This window comes from Diadema setosum, chromosome 8 (genome assembly GCF_964275005.1).
Source record: "Diadema setosum chromosome 8, eeDiaSeto1, whole genome shotgun sequence".
Lineage (NCBI taxonomy): Eukaryota > Metazoa > Echinodermata > Echinoidea > Diadematoida > Diadematidae > Diadema > Diadema setosum.
In genome coordinates, this window is record NC_092692.1 from 14,979,908 (window position 1) to 15,001,274 (window position 21,367).

A 21,367-nucleotide genomic window follows, 5' to 3' on the forward strand; every position below is an offset into this window, starting at 1 on the left:
TCAGAAGGGAAGGGGAATAATATTACCCTGAACATACGTCAGTAACAAGTCGAAGAAATGTGTACTTTATTCAAAAAGTAAAATTTTGTGAAATTCTCTTTTTATTTCCCTATATCGTTCTACGCATGTGACATCATACACTGTAGTAGTCTTCTCATCCAGCAGTGATTGCACAGATACTTTAAAGATTCATAACTTTTGAACGGATTGCCAAATTTTCCTCAAATTTTCACTGATGTGTTCTACTAATATTGCTGCATTCACTCAATCCACATATCATGAAGGTGGACGATCCGAGGTAGTGCTACATGTAGGCAACTGATCAACAAAAATATCATCACCGTCCCCCAGATGATGAATTGTACTGCACACTTTATTCTATCAGCGGGTTTGCGGGCCACTTTTTTGATCATCTTCTTTCCGATTTCTCGTTAGCATCTTGTGGACATTTACTCTTACATCTACAGTTACATTTACAGTCATGCATTGGTGTGTTATTTGTCTTTACCTTTTATTTTTTGGCCTGTCTGTCTTCATTTGAATTACTCTGTATTTTATTTTTCTAATTGAGAGAGTTTTTTGCGTCAACTGCTTGAAGTGTTCAATATAATACATGCACTACTTTATAGTGGACCCCTCGATTTTTTTTTTTGATTTTTTTTTTTTTTTTGGTTTCCTCGGAACATAGGTATGCAGTATAATTTTGCTTTAAACTATGTAAATATTTCGCTATTCTCATATGATTTTACTTTATTCGTGATAGTCAACTTGGATTTGGAGTGAAGTACTTGAAATTATCAATCTACCTACGACAAAGTGTATTGATTCTTTACAAATTTCCGCTTATCATGATGGTAGATAATAATGGACGTAACCGAGCGAGAATCCCTCATACAGACAGAGAGCTCGGTGAGGTCTTACCAAACAGTTGTCGATCATGAGGGCACGACGTCGTTTGCCCACCGTTACGGCGACAATGACGTCCGACGCAACCCGAACTTTGACCGCACCAGAGCTGCCAGATCAAACGGAAGAGCCCCTGACGTGGGCAACCGCGCCAAAGTTGAGGGCGTTGATCCTATCGTGAGTGATGATAACACGCGGGTAACCGTGGCAAGGGACGAACGGTTGGATGGCAGTTTGCACAGTAGTGGCAGACGTCGACGCGAGGCCAAAAGTGGCGGGAAATGGCCGTGGTTTCTGTGGCTGAGCTTGAAGTACCTGGGTCTCTTCTGGAGTCGGCCTGTGGTGGGAAAGCGATGCTGTCAGCACTGTTACCAGAAGAAACTCGAAGAGGGTGATCGAATGGCTCGACATGCATCTGGTACACAGGTGACCGCCTCCCACAATCTAAACTTAAGAAGATTAAACGTCTGTAATTACAATGACTGCTAGGTTATTTGCAGTGCGTACTTCTGCTCAAAAGATGAAAAGATGAAGGAGGGGTCGGAATATCCCCGTCCTACCTCTACCTGCCCCTCCCCTCTCTTGAAATTATTTCGCCAACGGATAGGAACTTATATGCTGTTGGTCTTTTGTATCAGACAAAATTGAAAAAAAAAAAAATCCTTGGCTAACTCTATTTGCTCGCAGTGATAAACCAATTTTACTAATATATTTTTGTTCAGTCCTGGCAACGTTCATATACACAGAGAAGTGTATGAAAAATCTGTCTGTGGGTTATAGCATTATGCATTCATATTGAAGGGCACATAACTTTGCAGCTGCCTGTACTATTGTTTGGTTCCCATTTGCCGAATATAAGATAGGTTTAGAGTATACATTTAACCTGTTTGATATTGTTTGTATAATAATGCTCAACGGTTTTACGTGCTTCAAATGTTATTTTTTTTCCTATTTTGTTGGTGAATTGATTCCTTTTCATGTATAAATGTGCGTCTGTCGCCACACCCGTACACGTCGCTAACGACTCAACACACCCATCCCATACCTCCGGTACAAAACAATTAACTCCTGTCTACGCCACCGATACAAATTTGGCTGTCAATTTGGCGAGATCTTGGTTTTTAAGAGATAATGGCTACATATTTCATTAACATCGCCAAACTGTCATTTCAAGATCGTTAATCATTAACGAAATATCATATCATAATTATGTGGCCGGCTAAACATATTGAGGAGAAGGAAATATGGACAATTAAAGTTCAGTTACCAATGAAATAATATCAAAGTGCCCTGAAATGCGATTGCAATACACAAATGTTTCGAAAGCTCCTACTGTAAGATGTGGAGGGAAGGGGGTTTGATAGAGTCTACATCGTATCTATATTTGCAGTTTCTTGCGACTTTACGTCGTCATGGTCAATCCTATTTGCGACCCCCGGAGATCGGTATCGACACCGATATCGACACCATCTTGCAGGAAGAAATCTCGTCCGATGACACAAGGATTGAGCCGATGACGACGACGTCGAGGATCAGCATCAATAACAATGATTACGACGACGAGGGGTACTCTGTGACAGACAAAAGCGAGGCCGACACAGCGGGTGACGATGACGATGGAAGGAAAAGTCGATGTCGGGTTTGCGACTCACTGTGGTGGAACGGGAAAGGCCAGTATCGCACATACAGCGACAAGGATATCGGTGAGGAAAGCTCGTTTGTTGAATGAAGTTTTAGAATTGCCTAGGTTGGACACTATACCGTACGTGCAAAAAAAAAAATAAATAAATAAATACAACAGGCCCTCCGCAATGATAACTTTAAAAACAGTGAATCAATCCAAATACAATTTCAGGGTATGAAACGATAACTCAGTGTCCACATCTTTACAGAGTCTGGACTGAGCAATGTTGTGTGTAAGCATACCGTCCCCTCTAGCAAGAGGCAAAACACTCTGTCCCTCGGATAGGACATAGGCCTAAAAATGGAGGTCCCGTGTATGAGAGAGAAACAACTCATGCACGTTAAAGATCCCGCTTCATTCATTCATGGCAAAGAGCAGGGTGTTAACCCGGTGAAGTGGTCCCACCTCGCATCCAAGTGGACCCCATGGAAGACCAGCTTAACGTAGCTGAATATGGGCTATCCAACCATCTTCTTAGATGGAACATGAACAAACAAACAAACAAACAAACAGAAAACCCAATTCGTTTTGTTTCAGTGGTCGAAGAGAAATGAGAAATTTTGTAGAGCATGTCAGGAATCTCTTCCCTCCAAGTTCTGTCCATTGTGTTCACACATTAATGTTCAGTTCCAAGAGCATCCAAGTGCTAAACTTTAAAGAATCAGACTCATGACATGTTTTACAACAACAATACACATTTCTCTGTGACCGCGTAACCAGATTGAATGGGGTTTTCTGCAAAATAGCGCTAAGATGTTATATTTTAAGACCCTGAAGTAGCATATAGACAGTTTTGGAGTTATCAATGCAAAAATCTGATTGTATTTTTTTTTGGGGACATACTGTACAGTAACAAAAGTATGCTTTCAATCTAGCAGTCATTGGGCAGTAGTTGTCATTCCTTGGATACAATTTTTGCAAGTCCTTCGAAGGGTAAAATGTCTTGCCGAAGGACACTACCACCAGTGACTACTGTTGAGAGTCCGTGTTCGGTACTAAATGATCATGAGTTAGTTCATGAATAATATGATTCGTGAAGAGATTATTGCATTTTATCACAGACATGGTAAGATTGACGAGTTCTAATCCGGGTTTCATGCCAGTCACCCTAGCTGGAAAAACACGATATGGGGTCACATTGCAACAATCATTTAGTGCGTTGATAACGAGTTAACATTTCGAAACAGTTTATCCAAAAGAACAATGTAAACTTCGTGATAATGCAAAAACCAACAATAGTATAGTGATAGCAGTAGTGACATTCCTGTCGTTGACGATTATGGTATCGTGAGAGTAATTACAATAATAATCATATTTTCTGTATTCTTTATTGAGTTGTTCAATATGTAAATCATGTTCAAAATGAAACAATTACATAAAGTTAAATGAAGCCTGTTTTGCACTCATTAATGGTGAGATATGAAGGCAAATGCATTCATGCAAAGAAAAAGCATACTGATACATTTTTATTATCACAATTTTCAGAAGAATCAGGGCGAGCACCAGACATTTAAATCAAGCGTGATAAACAAGAGATCTGCCATAGACTGCATCAATATAATACATTGTTCTATACCAACTTTATAAGAAGCAGAGAATCTTCCGGATTACCAAATATCATTTGAGGCAGGTTAATTTCCTTTCATCTTTTACAAGTATTACCCGAAGTTATTTCACCTTACGCCCAGTTTTATTCCCTCTTCTATGATAGAAGAAAAAAGAAAAACAAGAGTACACGCCGTTCAGACTAAAACAGCAAGTTTTTTTTTTTTTCGAGAATTTTATCGTTCGAACGAAAATATATATAGCAACAGTAATTTTCAATGTCATGGGTATAAAAATGTAGAATAATATTTATTCACCACTTAATTTCCCAATTTCATCAAATTTGCATGAAACATTTTTTTAATGCGTGTCTTTCACAAATAGAGAAATATCATCCGCATATTAGATTTGTCTTTAAAAAATCCCAGATTAATTTCCTTGAATAGCGTTATAACGATGCTAATGAAAATGATAATCCAATTATACACATGTTAAAGTTCAAGTTCAAGTTCAAGTTTTATTTAACCAATTCATTAAACATTTGACATTTTACAAAAGGATACAGCATTAAGAATAATGAATGGTTTGGGACCCCAAAAGAAGCAGAGCTTGTAAAAAAGGGGTCCCGGATAAACATATAAAACAAAACATACTAAAGTTTTAAACATATTAACAAGAGGTATAATAGTAACATATTTACATAGGACAGATGCAACACAAGCACACACACACACACACGCACACACACACATTCAATCACACAAACACGTGTCACAAAAACGCTCATGCACATACATGTAGTTCACATGAAATTGCAGAAAGATACTTTCTATTTTACTATACTTTGAAATTCAGCTTCCCTGATCAATTCTTGTTTTACAAATTTCCCTCAAGATACTGATGCGACATGTACGTTTAAAGTTGGATAGTGTTGAGGCTGACCTAATTCTCAATGGTAAATTATTCCATTCTCTAATACAAACATATACAAATGAATTTTGGGCAGTTTGAGTTCTTACAAGGGGTTGATGAATGAGATTACTTTTACGCGTATTAAGCATGAACGGTAGAATTTAACACAAACGCATCCTTCATGAAAGATTTCGGATCACCTTGTGTCTTAAAGATAAAAATCAAGCAACTCAAGATAACTAATTTTTCAAATGGCAAAATATGAAGTTGAATAAACAATGGCAAACTTGGACTTCTATAGTTTGAATTTGTAATATACCTTACAGCTTTTTTCTGAAGAACAATCAACTTATCTATATGAGTCTTATAAGTATTTCCCCAAGCTACATTACAGTACATTAAATGAGGCATAACTATGGCATTATACAGAGTAATTAAGGTTTCTTTTGGTAAATAGAGACGTAACTTGGATAAGATACCAACACTACGAGAAACTTTAGTACAGACGTAACTGACGTGGTCTTTCCACGATAAATATTCATCGACTATAACGCCTAGGAATCGCACATTATGGCTTCGATCAATCTGGTTACCGCCTATTACCAGTGGAACAATGTCATTTTGGATTCTTTTCCCTCCTAATCTAAATACAACATATTGAGATTTAGTATAGTATTCAATAATAGTTTATTACAACAGAACCATTCAAACATATTACCAATTTCATCATTTACAGAGTTTATTAAGGGTAACAAATAGTTGTGGTGAGCAAGTAAGCAAGTGTCGTCTGCAAAAAGCGAATAAGTAAACAAGCTAGATGAATTGATAATGTCATTAATATAAATAAGGAACAATAAAGGGCCTAGGACTGAGCCCTGTGGAACACCACATGTCACTTGCCTTGACTGTGATTTAACTCCATTTACCGCTACATATTGCTGTCTATGTAAAGCAGTTGTCTTATTTCTTAAGACAAAAAGGCTCTTAGAGCTAAAGAGGACCACCCAACTCACGTGACAGACGTATTGCGCATTATACAGTTCATTATTCCAGTTTAACTTCAAGTTCAAGTTGTTTATTTCATCTTCAGCAAAATATAAATACAATGAAATGTTTGAATACATAATATGACACGAAATCAGTTCAACAATGAAATAAAGAAACAAGGAAATGTTTGCTGAGATAGAAATAAAAAAATGTAAGTTTATGGCAAATTCCGAAACAAAATTGTTGGAAATTATCACGATGAAATTATTACAATGAAACTTATGTTTTCATCAGGCTTTCTGAAGTAAATCTGATTGAATGTGCTTCTTCGGAGGACTATCAAAAGGAAACTAAACTCACATAAATATAGCATTCCCTGGTCAATTTGAAATCCAATCAAATTCGTAAAATTGTCATTCAAATTAACGATACTATTCGTTTCGTGACTATATTGGCCATCCAATCCAACACAAACAGCAAGCAATTTCGTTTTCGAGCACACGATTTCGTTTTTGAGCGACTGAAAGTGTAAATAGGAAAACTATTTCGTTACTCTGCGGTGAAATTTGAAATTTCTGCAATCAAATTTCGAAGTCACGGGTGGTGAATTTGTTTCGAGCATTTAACATATATATATATATTTTTTAGGAAGTCGATTTTCTACTTTATTCACGGTATTCACTCAAATTGGAATCATGGTGAATAATATACAGTATTCGCGTGGACACATCAAACTTTTTGATCTAACATGATTTGCAATCAATTTTAGTTTTCATTTTCATTTATAACTTCTTTTCTTTTCATTTCATTCTTTCTTCATTTTTCTTCTCTTTCTTGTTTCATTCATGACGTTTTCTTTCACTTATTTTTCTTCTTGAGTTGAGTTGAGTTGAGTTTATTAACAACATACATGTGAATATGATAACATGAAATTCCACAGTGTAAGATACAATAACATGAATTTTTTCATGAGAATACAGTGATTTTGTACAAGGTTCTTACAGCTTTGCAAGCATATATTTTACATACTTATATCTACCTTACATAAGAATACATGTGTTATAATAGATTTAGTTTCGTTGTGATACATTTATCACTGAAAAGGCAAAGAGAATGAATAAGTATGTAATGTAGACATATATGCATAGAGAGAGGTTCTGAAAAAAATAATCGAAAAAAATAATAGAAAAAACAGAAGATAATGTTGTTAAAGGGGGAACCAAAAGTTAACACAAGTGCTAGTCGAGAATGGTTCTCCCATTATACATGTATATTTAAGCTGCTTATTGCAAGGTCTACTCTTTTAAGTCCTTTTGTTTATTTGTTTTCTTTATTTTCATTTTATTCTTTGCTGTACATGTTTTTCATGCACATGCTATCTACTTATCAATGTGGCACATCATTCCTTGTTTGCATCTTTATCACCATTGTCTCATACTTATCCTTCATTTTTCAGCTTATCTTTTAGTAGTAGGTTCAGCCTCAACTGCTGAAGGTTGATGCTTTCCTCCTGTGTCGCCTCTCTGGCATCAGCACGGCTTTGTCACTCCGGAATCGATGAGCTGGCATTCTCTTGACCCGAGATTTGAAAGCAGAGCAAGCGGACTTTATAGGAAAGGGGAATATGGAGGAAACAGCTTCAGGATGATGTTGTCCATTCCCTGGTAGCATGGCGTTATAATGTGTGTACTGGCGTTGTCCAATATAAGAATCACCGACCGTTCTCTTGAATGGTCTCTTGGCAGCGGCGGGTTGTATCAGCCAGAAAATCTTCAAAGCCCTCGCTAGTGGCTACAGTCTCTCGCGCCATGGTGTGATGCACCAGACCGGACATCAGGAGCTATATAATTATGAGGGTTATATTCATATTTCAGATCTTAAAAACGAGAGTGCTTAGAATGTGAATATAACTGTTTTGTTTCAAACTTCGTGGGTAATTTTTTCCTTTTTTCAATTTTCCTTTTTTTTTAGGACTTGCACAGGTCCTGCTTGCTCTTGGTTTTGATAGCTTCTCACGGAGGACCACGGTTAGGTGATTGGGCGATATCCTGTCCAGGAAAGGGGTTAATGAACGTTTCTTAATGTGAGAGGCTGCGGGTCAGCGGCTCATGGGTCAATGGTATGCATTTCACGTTCGGCGCCTTTACGGAACCTTTGGAAAGTCATGGATTTTGTTTAGACTTTAGTTAATTTTCTTTTTATTGTATTTTTTTTTAAAGAAGCGAATGTGTGGGTCTCCTTCTGTCTCTACAATCAGACTTACATGAATGAAATATATATTCTTGCTTCTGGCAGGCATAGGTACATGGAATCACCGTGGCAGTGGAGTCGTATCTGTGATCCTGCTCTGCTTGTACATCTTCCTTGACCTGTACGATGTCCTCTTCTTTGCCAGCTTGTTCTGGGGAAGACAGAAAGACCTACTACGATACATCAGCTACATGACTTACCTCATCTATGGCGGCAGCGTCCCGTTCCTCTGCAGCTTCGCGCTCATCCAGAATATTACGAACGTAGCACCTTTCGCTTACTGGCCCCATGCCCTTGACAGTCGGTACATTGTGCGTCGGCTGCAGTATCTCGACCTCCCCGAGCGCGGGCTGCCGAACAAGCTCTTCCTCGTCGCCTGCGTGGTTGGCCCACTTTTCATCGTGATCTTCCGCCTTCTCTTCTACACTGTTATCATCAGCACGGAGCATTTCACTCTCCGTACCTACCTGGTCATGATCAACTGTCTGTGTGTACTGACACTGTACGGGGTGTTCTCCTACATCATATACCTTCTGAGAATCTCCTTCGAGCCGCAGCTGAGGCTCGATGTCAGCTTCGTTCGCCAACACGTCGACCACTTGGACTTGTGTAGAGCGAAGCTTGCCTCGACGGTCCAGGACTTCAAGACCCTGCGACAGCTGACCAATGGGTTTATGGTGATGGTGTTCGGACTGCTCACCATGTCTGTAGCCACTCAGGTAGAAATTTACGATGTCATATGCGTTTACATTGACTGTGTACTACATCGATCTCTTCACTTGCTGTATGAAATTGAGGCCGATGATTCCATATTAACTAACATGATAAGCCATACAGAGAGAAAACCACACACACACGATCACTCTCTACATCTCAGTGTTCCATAGACATCCCTGCAGCTCTTTATTACATGACAATTGACCTGATAATCTTTTATCAATAAATATTGGACCTATGCATATACAAAGAAAGTTCACAAACAGACGATAAAGCCGCGCACGGAATTTATATTCCCGATAGATTCAGTAGACGCCATCGATTTTTTTTCTCTCTCTCTCTCTGCACAGAAATCGTAGTGACGCTTTCATTTGCATGTGTCTTTAAAGCGACAACAGATTAGAAAGAAGTCGTTCTTAATATATAGCCTGCAGTTTCCCTTTTTAGCACAAGGTAAAATGACTCTCTTTGGACGCATGCGATTAAATACACTGATTGCCACAACAATAGTGAATAAAAGGTTTTCCCGCCCATTTAGTCATCACGTCATTCATTATAATCATGAAAATGTGTTTTTTATGCGAATTTTAGTTTTAATTTCGTCTTTTGTTGATCAATTTTGAAACATTGTGATTCAGTTTCATGCTTTGTCACCCATTTTCACCCAAATTGCAATTCAAACTCGTCCACCACAGCAGGTGATCACGAGACAGTAAGATAAATTTCGTCAACAGGGCCAATCTGCATTCATGTGCGACGAAGCTTCACTCAAAAATCGTCTCTAGGAAATAGGGTATTGGGGATGTAATCAATGCCTTAATCGAATCGTTGGCTCATCTCATTCAGTATACGTCACTTAGATTATACATTACTAGTAAAACACAGCTATTATTCACAACACGTATCTACTCAACACATAGAAATGGTTACATTTCTGGTAATCCTCCATGAGGCCATAATGATAACACTTGAAAATTTTGAATGACAAAGCAGTGAAATAGTCGGACAATAATGAATTTTATTGCAGCATTCTTAACTTGCTTAGCGGCAGAGACGAATTTCAATGACACTTGACGAATTTTAATGCTTGACATTTAAATTTCATTGGACCCCCGTCAAAAAAAGAATTTGAATGACAACAGACGAAACAAACTTAGGACTGGAAGGCAGTAAATTTCTGAAGACGAATTTACATCGAAAATCGATGAAATTAAATGAAGAGGTGACGAAAGTGGGCATACAGGAAACCTATACATTTTCGTAATAGTTTACTCGGTACATTCACGTCGCTTTAATCACACATAAATACTTTCCAAAATCTTCTCTTACACCATTTTACTTACTCACACCAACCCACTCGACTGACCCTTTAAAATGGTTAGAGATCTGATCTAATCTCAAGATCAAGGCCCATATACGTTTTGGGCCTTGATCTTAAGAGATAAATGATAATGATAAGGTCTTATCCAGGGAAACCTCTTTAGTGTTGCAACTGCTCTACCAGAGGGCCCTGCTATTATTATTGCCAGAGGCGTTGCCAGGTACCCACTTATACACCTGGGTCGAGAGGGACATTGTGGGCAAAACATTTTGCCCAAGGACGTAAGCACTGGGCGGGAATCGAACTCGCGTCCTCCGATTGCATTGGGCGAGTCGGGAATCTTATAAACTTTGCCACAGCGCCCCCATCTGATCTGGTCTAACCTCAAGATCGAGGCCCATAAAAGTTACATGGGCCTTGATCTTGCGAGATCTGGTCTACCGTCGGCGCCATGTTACCAAAAGCGTGGGGGGGGGGGCGCTTCCGGGTTTCATGAGCTAACAACAACCAAGTAAAAAAAAAGAAAAAAAAAAGAAAGCTCTTCAGCGCATTACCGGGCTCAAAGCTTAAGGTTTTAAGGTTTCATTTTAATTCTTTTTTTTTTCTACTGCCACTTCACTTCCGGGGAAAAAAAAAGTGAGGGGGGGGGGGGGAGCCAACGTGGTGACACCCTATGTATTCCTATGTGCGGGAACAAAAAAAAAAAAAAATGGGGAGGGGGAACCAAGCCTCCCCCCCCCCCCGGTTCCGACGGCCATGTGGTCTAATGAATATTCATCAGATCATTATAGGCCCATATAAGTTATACTGGCCTTGATCTTGATGAGTTTAGACTAGATCTCTAATCATTTTTGATATAACACTTGACTTGATCTTTCATGACGACATGATTTTTTTTTTCATCTAAAGATGAATTAAATCCCGGCGCGCCGCGGCGTTCCTTAATTCGCTAAGCGGCAGAGATGAATTTCAGTAACATTTTTTTTTAAATCTTAAAAACATGATATATATTGTTATCTTTATAGCCTGTGAATTTTTAATCTTTCCAATAAGCGCTTTTTTTTTTTTTTTGAAGTCGGTATGAGAACATAGACTTGCAATTATTCAGTTTACCAGTTAACATAAAGGGACTCGCGTCAAATATAAAAGGGTGAGAAAGATAATTCAAGAAATAGGCCTAGGATAAAAGCCTCTTTATTCATTTTCGGAACTAAATGGAATGTATTAGCCGTCAGACCTCTCGAACCCAATACTGATAATGCATATTTATGACTCAGAACCCGCATAATATTCTTGTACCGTCTCAATGTCATTTGAATCAACACCATTTACTATATAAAAAAAAAATATATATATTCATTGTAACGATACAGCAATATTTTGATGATTTTCCGTATAAACATGATCTAACGGTTTATCACTGTAGGGGATAATGTAATGTTTAGTCACTGTGGTCACTGCGTGATGTGTAACTGTGGTCAGAATTTAATAAATTGTTTTATTGTCGTAATGCAATATGTACGTGTTTGATGATTATGCGCAATCTCGTTTCGATATAACTACAGGTCGTATATGGAACGTTACGTTGCCATGATCATACTGCAGTTTTGTGTCAATATTTTCCTACTGTAATGTTATGTATTAATTTTCACTATGCAATGTTGTGTCACTGTGGTCTTGTTGCATTCCTCATGTTACATTCCTCATGTTACAGGTGACCTGGATCTACATGTTGCTTAGCCACGACTGTAAGCTGAACTTGATGACCGACATGTACATCAACGCCCTGGTGGTCATGGAGAATCTCACGTTTTTCGGGCTCCCTTGCTTCGCCATAGGTGGCGCAAGCATCAACTTTATCTGGGTGCGATTTCGCTATCGTCTGCTGGAGCTGCGGCGCGCCCGCCACGAGCGATTTTGGTATCGCCTGCTACAGTTCATCAGGGAGCAGGATCCAGTTGAATGCTCAATGCGGATCACAATGCTATTCACCCTGATCGGTCTTTTCGTCGCCCTGCAGTTTGGAGATCAGAATGTTTTTTATTACCCCAACGACAATTCGACACAGAACCTGGTCTTCGGCAAGGACTACGTGTGTTTCACACAATTGCAACCTAGCCACACATGAGTGCCTCGATCTCCTCCAACTCTGGTTTGTCATAAAGTCTGAATATTGAAATACGCCTTTCACCCATTACCCGATGAGTAACCGTTTTATCAATAATCTTGTTTCTTAATCTTGATTTATGGTGTGTGCAATGTCTCGGAAAAGAGTGTAATCCTGTACCCCTTCTCCAGATGTGAATATAGACAAAAAGAACTTTCGTAAAGCACAATCAGGCAAACAGACCAATAAGAACTCTTAATCCTAGGGTGTGCGTGTGTATCTGTTTGTTTATATGTTCTTGTATGCAGAATACCGAATAGTTTCTTATGGAGAGAGAGAGGCGGAATGATGTGGGTCACAACAGTTTTTTTTATAAATTTTTTATGAACCCCTTCCCTCTCCTTCCCCCGTATAGCCTACTTATATATACACGCACTGTATGAAAGCAAAACGCGCGCGCAAAAAAAAAAGTATGAACATTATACATAGTCCTCAGTTGATGTCTGAATCAATCTGATCACTCTTAATGCCACTTTAAAATTTGACATGTCTTCTAATGGAATATAATGAAGTCATTTGTGCAATTCTCGTTTTTATGCCTCCGCTATATACGAAGTGTCGCCGTAGGCATTATGACAATTGTATTCGGGTTGTCCGTCCGTCCGTCCGTCCGTCCGTCCGTCCGTCCGTCCGTCCGTCCGTCCTTCGATCCGTCCGTAATCGATTTTGTGGACAGCGTAACTTAACCATCTGAGGTATCCGAATGAAACTTGGCATATCTCTGCAATGCCTGAAGCTACTTTACCACGTTAACGAGTTAACATTCTTTAGTTGATAACGTTATGGACCTTGGGGTCAAAGTTCAAAGGTCAAAAGTGATAAGAGAAAATGCTTAAATGTATCTCTCAGAAATGGCTCATGTTATCTTCATAAAACTTAGTTTACATACAAACTGCCTGACAATAGTCTATTGATATTTTTTGAGTCATGGGGTCAAAGGTCAGGGATCAAAGGTCAAGTGAAATCCCCCAATCTTGTATTTAAATCTGAAATTACACTATTTTCTCCATACCTTGAAAATTACTCAGTGTATGCATTCACATTAATGAGCTAGGTATTATATATACAGTACATTTATTACTGCATTATGGTTTTGTAAGGAAAGATTTGGGCCATGGGTCAAAGGTTAGATGATAATGTCACTATTTTCGCCATATTTTGGAAATAGCTCAAGGTATTGTCATGAAAATCTGATATTACAAGTTTAGTGGTTATTTGTAGAGAGTTGTGGGCCACGGGGTCAAAGGTCGGAATTCCGAATGCTTGCTCTCTGAAATCATTTTTATCCATCCACATGAAATCCAGTTCAAGGAATATATCTAAACACGAAACACATTTCGTGTTTTACCATGAAATTTTCAAACATGACATTGTAGTTTTTTACCAATCATGTAAAATTTTCGTCACACACTGTAAAGATGTACTACAACAGACCTACTAATAATTCGATATGGCGGAAGCATACCATGGCAGTCTCTATAGCGACATTTCAGTCTAGGGAATCCATTTCTGTTGGGGGAAATGTCACCTGTTTTAGAGGTTTTCTCTGAGACTATACTGCATTTCACGTCCACTTCGAGACTCTAAAAACTTCGCTCAAATTGAGAGAGATTCAATTTACGGGAAAAAAAAAGAATTTTCTTCTCTCCGTGGAAGGTGGTTTAGTAATGTTCAGTTTGAACAGAGAGGTGGCTGGTGGGAATTACTTTTCTGTCGTACATAAACTATCTCGTATTCTTGATGTTCATAGCGTATGACATCATCAGTTTCATTCGATATAATTGTTTATGCAGAGATATTACCGTTATCATTTTTAGTCAGTTGCGGAGTCTTTTCATAAAAGATGACATTTCACTAATAAGTTTCATGTAATTAATAGAAAATGTAATGAATAAAACGTTTATACCTGGTTGTAATCTGTTGTAATGAGACTTGGATTTGTCCTCATGCGAAAAGTTATACGAGATGTAATGAAATTAGATGTGGATTAATCCTTTTTGTGCAATTCGTGCAAACTCCACTTTAACTGTAAACTTATATGAATTTTATAACTTTTATACTCAAAGTATAAATGCTCATAATTTATATTGTCCAGAAAAAAAAAAACCAACAAATGTTCATGCGCAAAAAAAAAATACATACATATATAATGCTTCGTTTTACTTAAATGTCGACAGAAACTATAGGTGGTAACTATTCGTATTTACGATTGAATTGCTGTATTAGATAATACACAAAGGTGAGTGGAAATTTTGCCGTTTATAATGTATTCAAAGCGCTAACACATGAATACACGATTTTCGAACATTAGATTTAAAGTGCGATAAGAGTAGAAAATTGGGAGAAACGTCCCATTTATTTACATTATCCAATACTGTTTCGTATCGTTATACTTGAAATATATATATATATATATATATATATATATATATATATATATATACATATATATATATGTAAATATATATACATACATATTTGTATTCCGCATGATTATATGTAGACAGAGAAAGATAGAGTGTAAAGGGGGGGGGACATTAAGTTCTTATACGGTTCTACTGAAATGACTCGACCAAAATAAACCTTACTTTGAACAAAAGCAGTGAAGTAGGAGAAGAAGATGGTTTAAAATTTGCGTATTGTTGGAAAAGGGTTTCAGAGAAAAAAGTGTGAAAATGAGAGTTCACAGAGCGTTCACATAGTAATGTTCCATTTCACACTGTGTTGATGATTCACAATGTGTTTGCAATGTTCAAACGATCGAATTTAACAATGTGAAGAGATTTCACACTGTGTTCACAATGTGTTTGCACTGTGTTTCACATTTTGTGTTTCACACTGTGAGATACTGTGTTCTTTTCAGCTGGGAAGTCAAGCGTGAGAATGTAAGACAGTGTAAAAATGCACAGTGTGGGAATGAGGTGGTTATAATGACAGACTGTAACCAATGAGATCCAATAAGGACACAATAAAGATGCATTAGGTTTGTTATGATCGAAAATGTTAACGAGGAAAGAGCAGTGTGGTGACGCAGAATTTTCTGAAAAGCGGATTGTAATTTCAAAATGGAACACAACCAAAGCGGCACAATCACCACATTTCTGAATACGATATTTGTGACGTTCATTGACGGTCGCAAATATACGATCTTTGCTGATAATCAAGTACCCTATCTTCAAATCCAGTCTCATTCGTTTATGGTCTCATTTCAGTGGCAATTACTTGGCTTTACCTTGCTCATTATATGTCAAAGATTTGACCCTGCGACTCAACAAAGAAAAGATACATCTGCGATTCCTGCTATCCAGCTTGGAGCTGGACTTTCGTAAGAAAAGAAAACTGAAGCAGCTCTCAAGTGAGTACGAATCGGGATTTAATGACCGTGCACAAATCTATAGTGAATAAGATTATGATATGCATTTTTAGCTAGGCTGTTTGTACTTGTCGTAGCGAACAGACAGGGAATGCGGGCGTGTGCGCGGGGGAAGATCCGCTCCCACGGTCCCGAAGCTCACACTTGGTCCTTCAAAATCTGACATTCTATTGGGCTACGCCTTAAAAGTATGTTGAAAATCGGTAGCAAATGTGAGTTTAAGAGTTATATTTGTGGTACAGTCAAACCTGCCTAGCAGCCCCCTGTCCATAGTGGCCAGCTACAGCTGTAAACGGCCACTAAAAACAATTCACCCCGAGAGAAGCTAACCTGATTAATTCACTGAGTCTCAACTTTGTTCGTGGCAGATCTGTGAATGGACGGGAGGGGTCAAGTTGAAGCCTAATATTCACATTTCCATCTACTTCTTGAAAGTGCGTGGTCAGATTTTCACCAAACTTGACATGTTTTGTCGCTGGAGCGTAGAAGATATATTTGTGTACAAGTGGGACAATTTCCCACTTATGGGGGGGGGGGGGGGGGGGCAGGAGCACCATGCCCTGGAAAGCGTGGGGGAGGGCGACAAAGCTCCCATATTAGAGAATCTTTACTCGTCTTTTTCTTTAGAACCAGAAATGATAAGCTATATAGTGCCGTAAGTAAACATGGTGACTGCAGTTTTAGATATATACTCATACTATATGGCAGTTGTGGTGATGGACCTTGTGTGTGTGTGTGTGTGTTTTTCCTTTTTTTTGGGGGGGGGGTGTGGGTGACCATATTAGTGCCTATTTTCACATTTTTCTCTTCTCAAAAACACATGGTCAAATTTTTCACCGAACTTGACAGGAATTATCACTGGGGTTACAATGTTAAGGACCCGAACCCCTCCCCCCTCTCCATTAGGGAATTTATACCCCCCCCCCAAAAAAAAAAAGAGGAAAACAATATCTTTCTTTTATAACACTGAAAATATTACTTCTGAGTAAATACATTAGTAAAAGTGCTTTTAGAGGTTATGTAATTTGTGGTACATCCAGGGGTTTGGACGGGGACCAAATTAGGTTCCAGATATTTTTACATTTTGATCTTCTTCTTTTTTTTTTTTTTTTTTGATATTGCATAGTCAAATTTACTAAATACAGTGTACAGCACTTAGCAGGTGTTTTACCAATGTAATAGAACGATGGACTCCATGCCCCCCTGGAGGCCTAATTCAAAGCTGCCTCCCCCCCCCCCCCCCCCCCCCGTTGCTATATTCTCTAGTCATAGTCTGCAAGAAAGCGTAGACGCAAATTTTACAATCTGAATTAAAACAGGGATCTTTTTAAGCATGATTATCAGGTGTTTGATGTGAGGTGTAAGAAATAGATATGTGTTCAAGTACAATTCGAGTATGTTTGCTGGTGTGCATTGTGCGTGAGGCTGTTGGACCGGTGCACGTCAGGAGACCGGGGCCCCGTTGCAAGAAAGTTGCAATCAATTGCAAATAATTGCTAATTTTGAAACAACCATTCTGATTGGCTCAGGGTCTGCCCCATTAAGAAGACATGCATGCAACAATGATTTTGATTGGCCAGTGACAATCAGTTGCAAATTGCGTTTAAACGCAAAGTTTCTAGCAACGGGGCCCGGAACCCACGTGTCATACCAGGGAGGTGCTAGTGCATACATGGTTCTAGTATGGAGTCACAACCGTCTTATTTCCTTTGCTAGATGTTCGATGCCGCCGCTCAAAAATATTTGAAGCATGTTCCAAACAGGATCTCCCGCGCAGATAGGAAGACAATTGACTCGTGTCTCATTGCATAATCACCAGCCAATTTCTAAGGAAGATATGTCTTTGTGATGGTATTCATTTTTCGCTATCCCTTCTTATGAAAGGTAGGTGGTACAGACACGAGGAGGCGCGATTAGAAATTGAGCAAAAATGCTAAAATAAAGATGAAAATTACTCGACTGGGCATACCCGGGCACTAATCTGATATCTATCAATAAAGAATCATACTTGAAGATTACTCCATATTAGTTTCATTTGTGGAAATTAAGCGGAAAAGTAATAAAACCAGCTTGCCAGGATGGTACAGTTTTAAACATTTTCACATGATACAGTTCTGATTTACGCTTTTGCACAAATTTCTGGACTTTCTTGACTTTTGTTTTACATAATATGCTTTACCATTAAGTGAAATTTCATTTCATTTGATTAATAAATAAGCAAAATATGGCCAACATTATGATAACGTTCAAAATGAATCTTCAGATTGCTTAGCAAGACGGCGGCGTCGAGCATCGATCATCAAAGGCACAAGTGCACCTGTGGAATTCTTTTGTACATCAATGGAAATCTGACAACTGTTTGAATGATTACAGCCAGGTGGAACTCCATGTATCAAACCTCCTTGGTCATACGTCCCAGGAGTCTTACAGCCAAGGAGTTAGGTTACAGTTCGTTATTCCGAATGTTCTATAGTCCGAAAATGTGATAAGGTTTGTTATTCCGAAGGTTCATTAATCCGAAAATGAAATAAGGTTCGTTAATCCGAAAATGAAACAAAGGTTCATTACGTTATGAACCCTATTTCATTTTCGGATCAACGAACCTTCGGAATAACGAACCCTATTTCATTTTCGGATTAACGAATCCTTTGGAATAACGAACCCTATTCAATTTTCGGATAAACGAGCCTTCGGAACAGCGAACCCTATTTCATTTTCGGATTAACGAACCTTGGGAATAACGCCACAAAATCCATGTTCGGATTAACGAACCTCTAGGTATAGGGAATTTGTGTGTTTCGGATTAACGAACCTTCGGGATGACGAAGAGCTAGCACTCGGGAGTTATACAGCCCACGAGTCATACAGTCCATTAGTTCGACACCAAGCAAACAAGGCCCACGAGACCGACATATTAAGCCAAAACAGTGTTGTAATGTCGAACTCATGTTATTGTTCTTACCTAGTGTCGAACTCGTGGGCGTTATTTGCCCAGTGTCGAACTCGTGGTCTGTATGACTCGTGGGCTGTATGACTCATGGACCTTTTCTTCTATGTCAAACTCGTGGGCTGTATGACTCGTGGGTGTCGGTCTCGTCTACTCTCGTAGGATGACCCCGTTGGACCGTTTGTGTGTGGTGATGTGTGTGTGTAGCTGTGTTTGCTTATGAAGGTATAGGGAGGGGAAGCGGCTATGTAATTATGCAAATCCTAGGTTAGGCCTATTTAAGGCATTTTTCCTTTTCAGTTCTTTTTATTTTCGCATCGCATTTCAGTCCAACAACGAGGAATTTTTGTCGTGGAAAGGGTTGAATGCCTTTTTGCTAAAATCAGCCAAAGTTTGTCCCCATAATGATTTCGTTTAGAACCCGATGGGAGATTAAGCGTTGTTAGGTAAATGACACAATCACCTCTTCTAGTTTACGTAAGTCACTGTTAATGACCTTTCGGTGAAAACGGGTGAAAGTGTACAATTCCATATTTTATTTAAAGTCCGATTTTTACGACTCTAAACCATCATTCTACTCAGTTACTCTTATATTGAAGTCTACAGGCAGACAGAGTGGAATAGCAACTTTAAACTCTTTTGCATCGCTCTTTCCACGATTTACGCACATAATTGACGCTGTTAATGATTATTCATAGCTTTAATTATTATCAATAGCGTCATGTGAAACACTATCTGGCACACTGATAGAACGTAGGAATGTCCTGCCCGAATCTAGAGTTGAGATAGTGTCACATGATGTCATCATGCTCTACTTAGATGGTCTGAATATGACCCATTTACCCTCACTGTTATCCCTTTTGAATGAAAGCTGCCCACATGATACATTGATTTGTTTATAGAAACCAAAGGGGATGAAACACAATACATGGTCTGTGCCTTACGCAATGTCGTGTGTGTGTGTGTGTGTGTGTGTGTGTGTGTGTGTGAGTGCGTGTGTGTGTCGTTTTGTTATGGGGGGGGGGGATTAACCATGAAATATCTATAGTGTGTTGATGTTACGAGTATTTGGACTGGTATAAAAAAAAAATAGGGACTTGATACAAAGATATACCTTCATTGCCATGTTCTGGAGATATAGGCTCACTTATTTCTTATGACAGCTAGCATGCTTATATTAAAATAATTCACCCAGAGGAACTGTGTGTGTGCATGGTGTGAGTGATTCTGGTGATTTCTGGTATGATACACGATAAGACGTCATTTGCAGGTCCTAGATGCGTTTCTTCTAGGCAGCTTGAGGATACATACTAGGAAGATCAAGTTCCTGAAGAATATTACAACCTTTGATCGAAGATGTATATGCGAAACCACAGACATGGGTATTTAGGTATTAGCTATCAAAGAGGTCATTATTGGTGCGGATGATTACATTATAGTCAGTGCAACCGAAACCAGTTGACTGGCAATGATAACCATACCATTGTTTGTTTCCAGGTTTACAGTTGGGCTAAAAATGGCACGGCTAGATGTGTATATTAATAATCGCATGGATGATAGCCGGTGCCAATTTGGCGAGGAGCCAGTTGTCCTACTTATAGTGCAAAACACGCTTTGCATTAACAACACCCTGTAAACACATTCAATCCCTTCACTGATTGTGCAGTATGCTTTCATAATTATGTATTGTATACTGCGTATGTGGTATGTGAGTAGGCCCTACTTACATCTAATGTGTATATGTCCCAATGTATGATAATAAATTGTATCATATCCGTTTCCAAAGGTACAATCTGCATTTGATTGACGTTGCTATCAACATAAAACCACGCTATGTTTTCACCGTGACAATACATAAATACAGCAGTTTTAGAATCACGAAGTTGCATGAATGAAAAAGTTAAATTGCAAATGATAAATTTAAAACAAATACCATCTTCAGGCATCTTACACGCAAGTGTATCTTCGGCATGCAGTTCAGCATGGATGCGAGTGTCACGTATTGCAAGTGGCCAAGGCATACACGGATTTTTCAAAATTGGGATTGACACGTACGCGTATTAACGCGATCGCGATGCAAATTCCAAGAAATCTTGCGCTCTGCGCTATCCCGTTAAGTCACCCTGCGCTGACCGTGTGAACGTTAGACCAAATCGCGAGATTTTACATCCTATCATTCAAAGCGCACATCACAACAGCGAACAGCCAGGAATGCATCATAGACAAGTTGATTAAAAAGTACCTGAAAATCCAATATTATTGATATGATCTCTCCGTCATTTCAATCATTAAATCGCTGCGTAACCACAGAAAGTCGCTCTACATCCGACTTGCTGTACGCATTCAAAGGAAGCGTCAAAAAGGATAACTTTTTATATAGGCACCTACGCGATGTAAGCCTTCTTTTTACTTTAAAATGGGGTATATTTTCTTTCTACCGCCATTCATAGGAGTTCAATTTTTACAAGATAGGTTGATGAAATTTTATTATACAATTGAATGTAACATCTCTTTACGAAAACAGAATTCCTTATTGTATTTCTGGAGAGTGTTACCTT

General features: G+C 38.8%; 1 protein-coding gene across 1 annotated transcript; it reads left to right on the forward strand.

The window, feature by feature from the left end:
* The first annotated feature begins 864 nt into the window (after positions 1 to 864).
* LOC140232083 (uncharacterized) lies at positions 865 to 12,450 on the forward strand. Its single transcript, XM_072312235.1, has 4 exons — positions 865 to 1,332; positions 2,348 to 2,609; positions 8,330 to 9,003; positions 12,037 to 12,450. The coding sequence occupies exons 1-4, from the start codon at positions 865 to 867 to the stop codon at positions 12,448 to 12,450; spliced, it is 1,818 nt and encodes a 605-aa protein (XP_072168336.1).
* Positions 12,451 to 21,367: the final 8,917 nt, after the last annotated feature.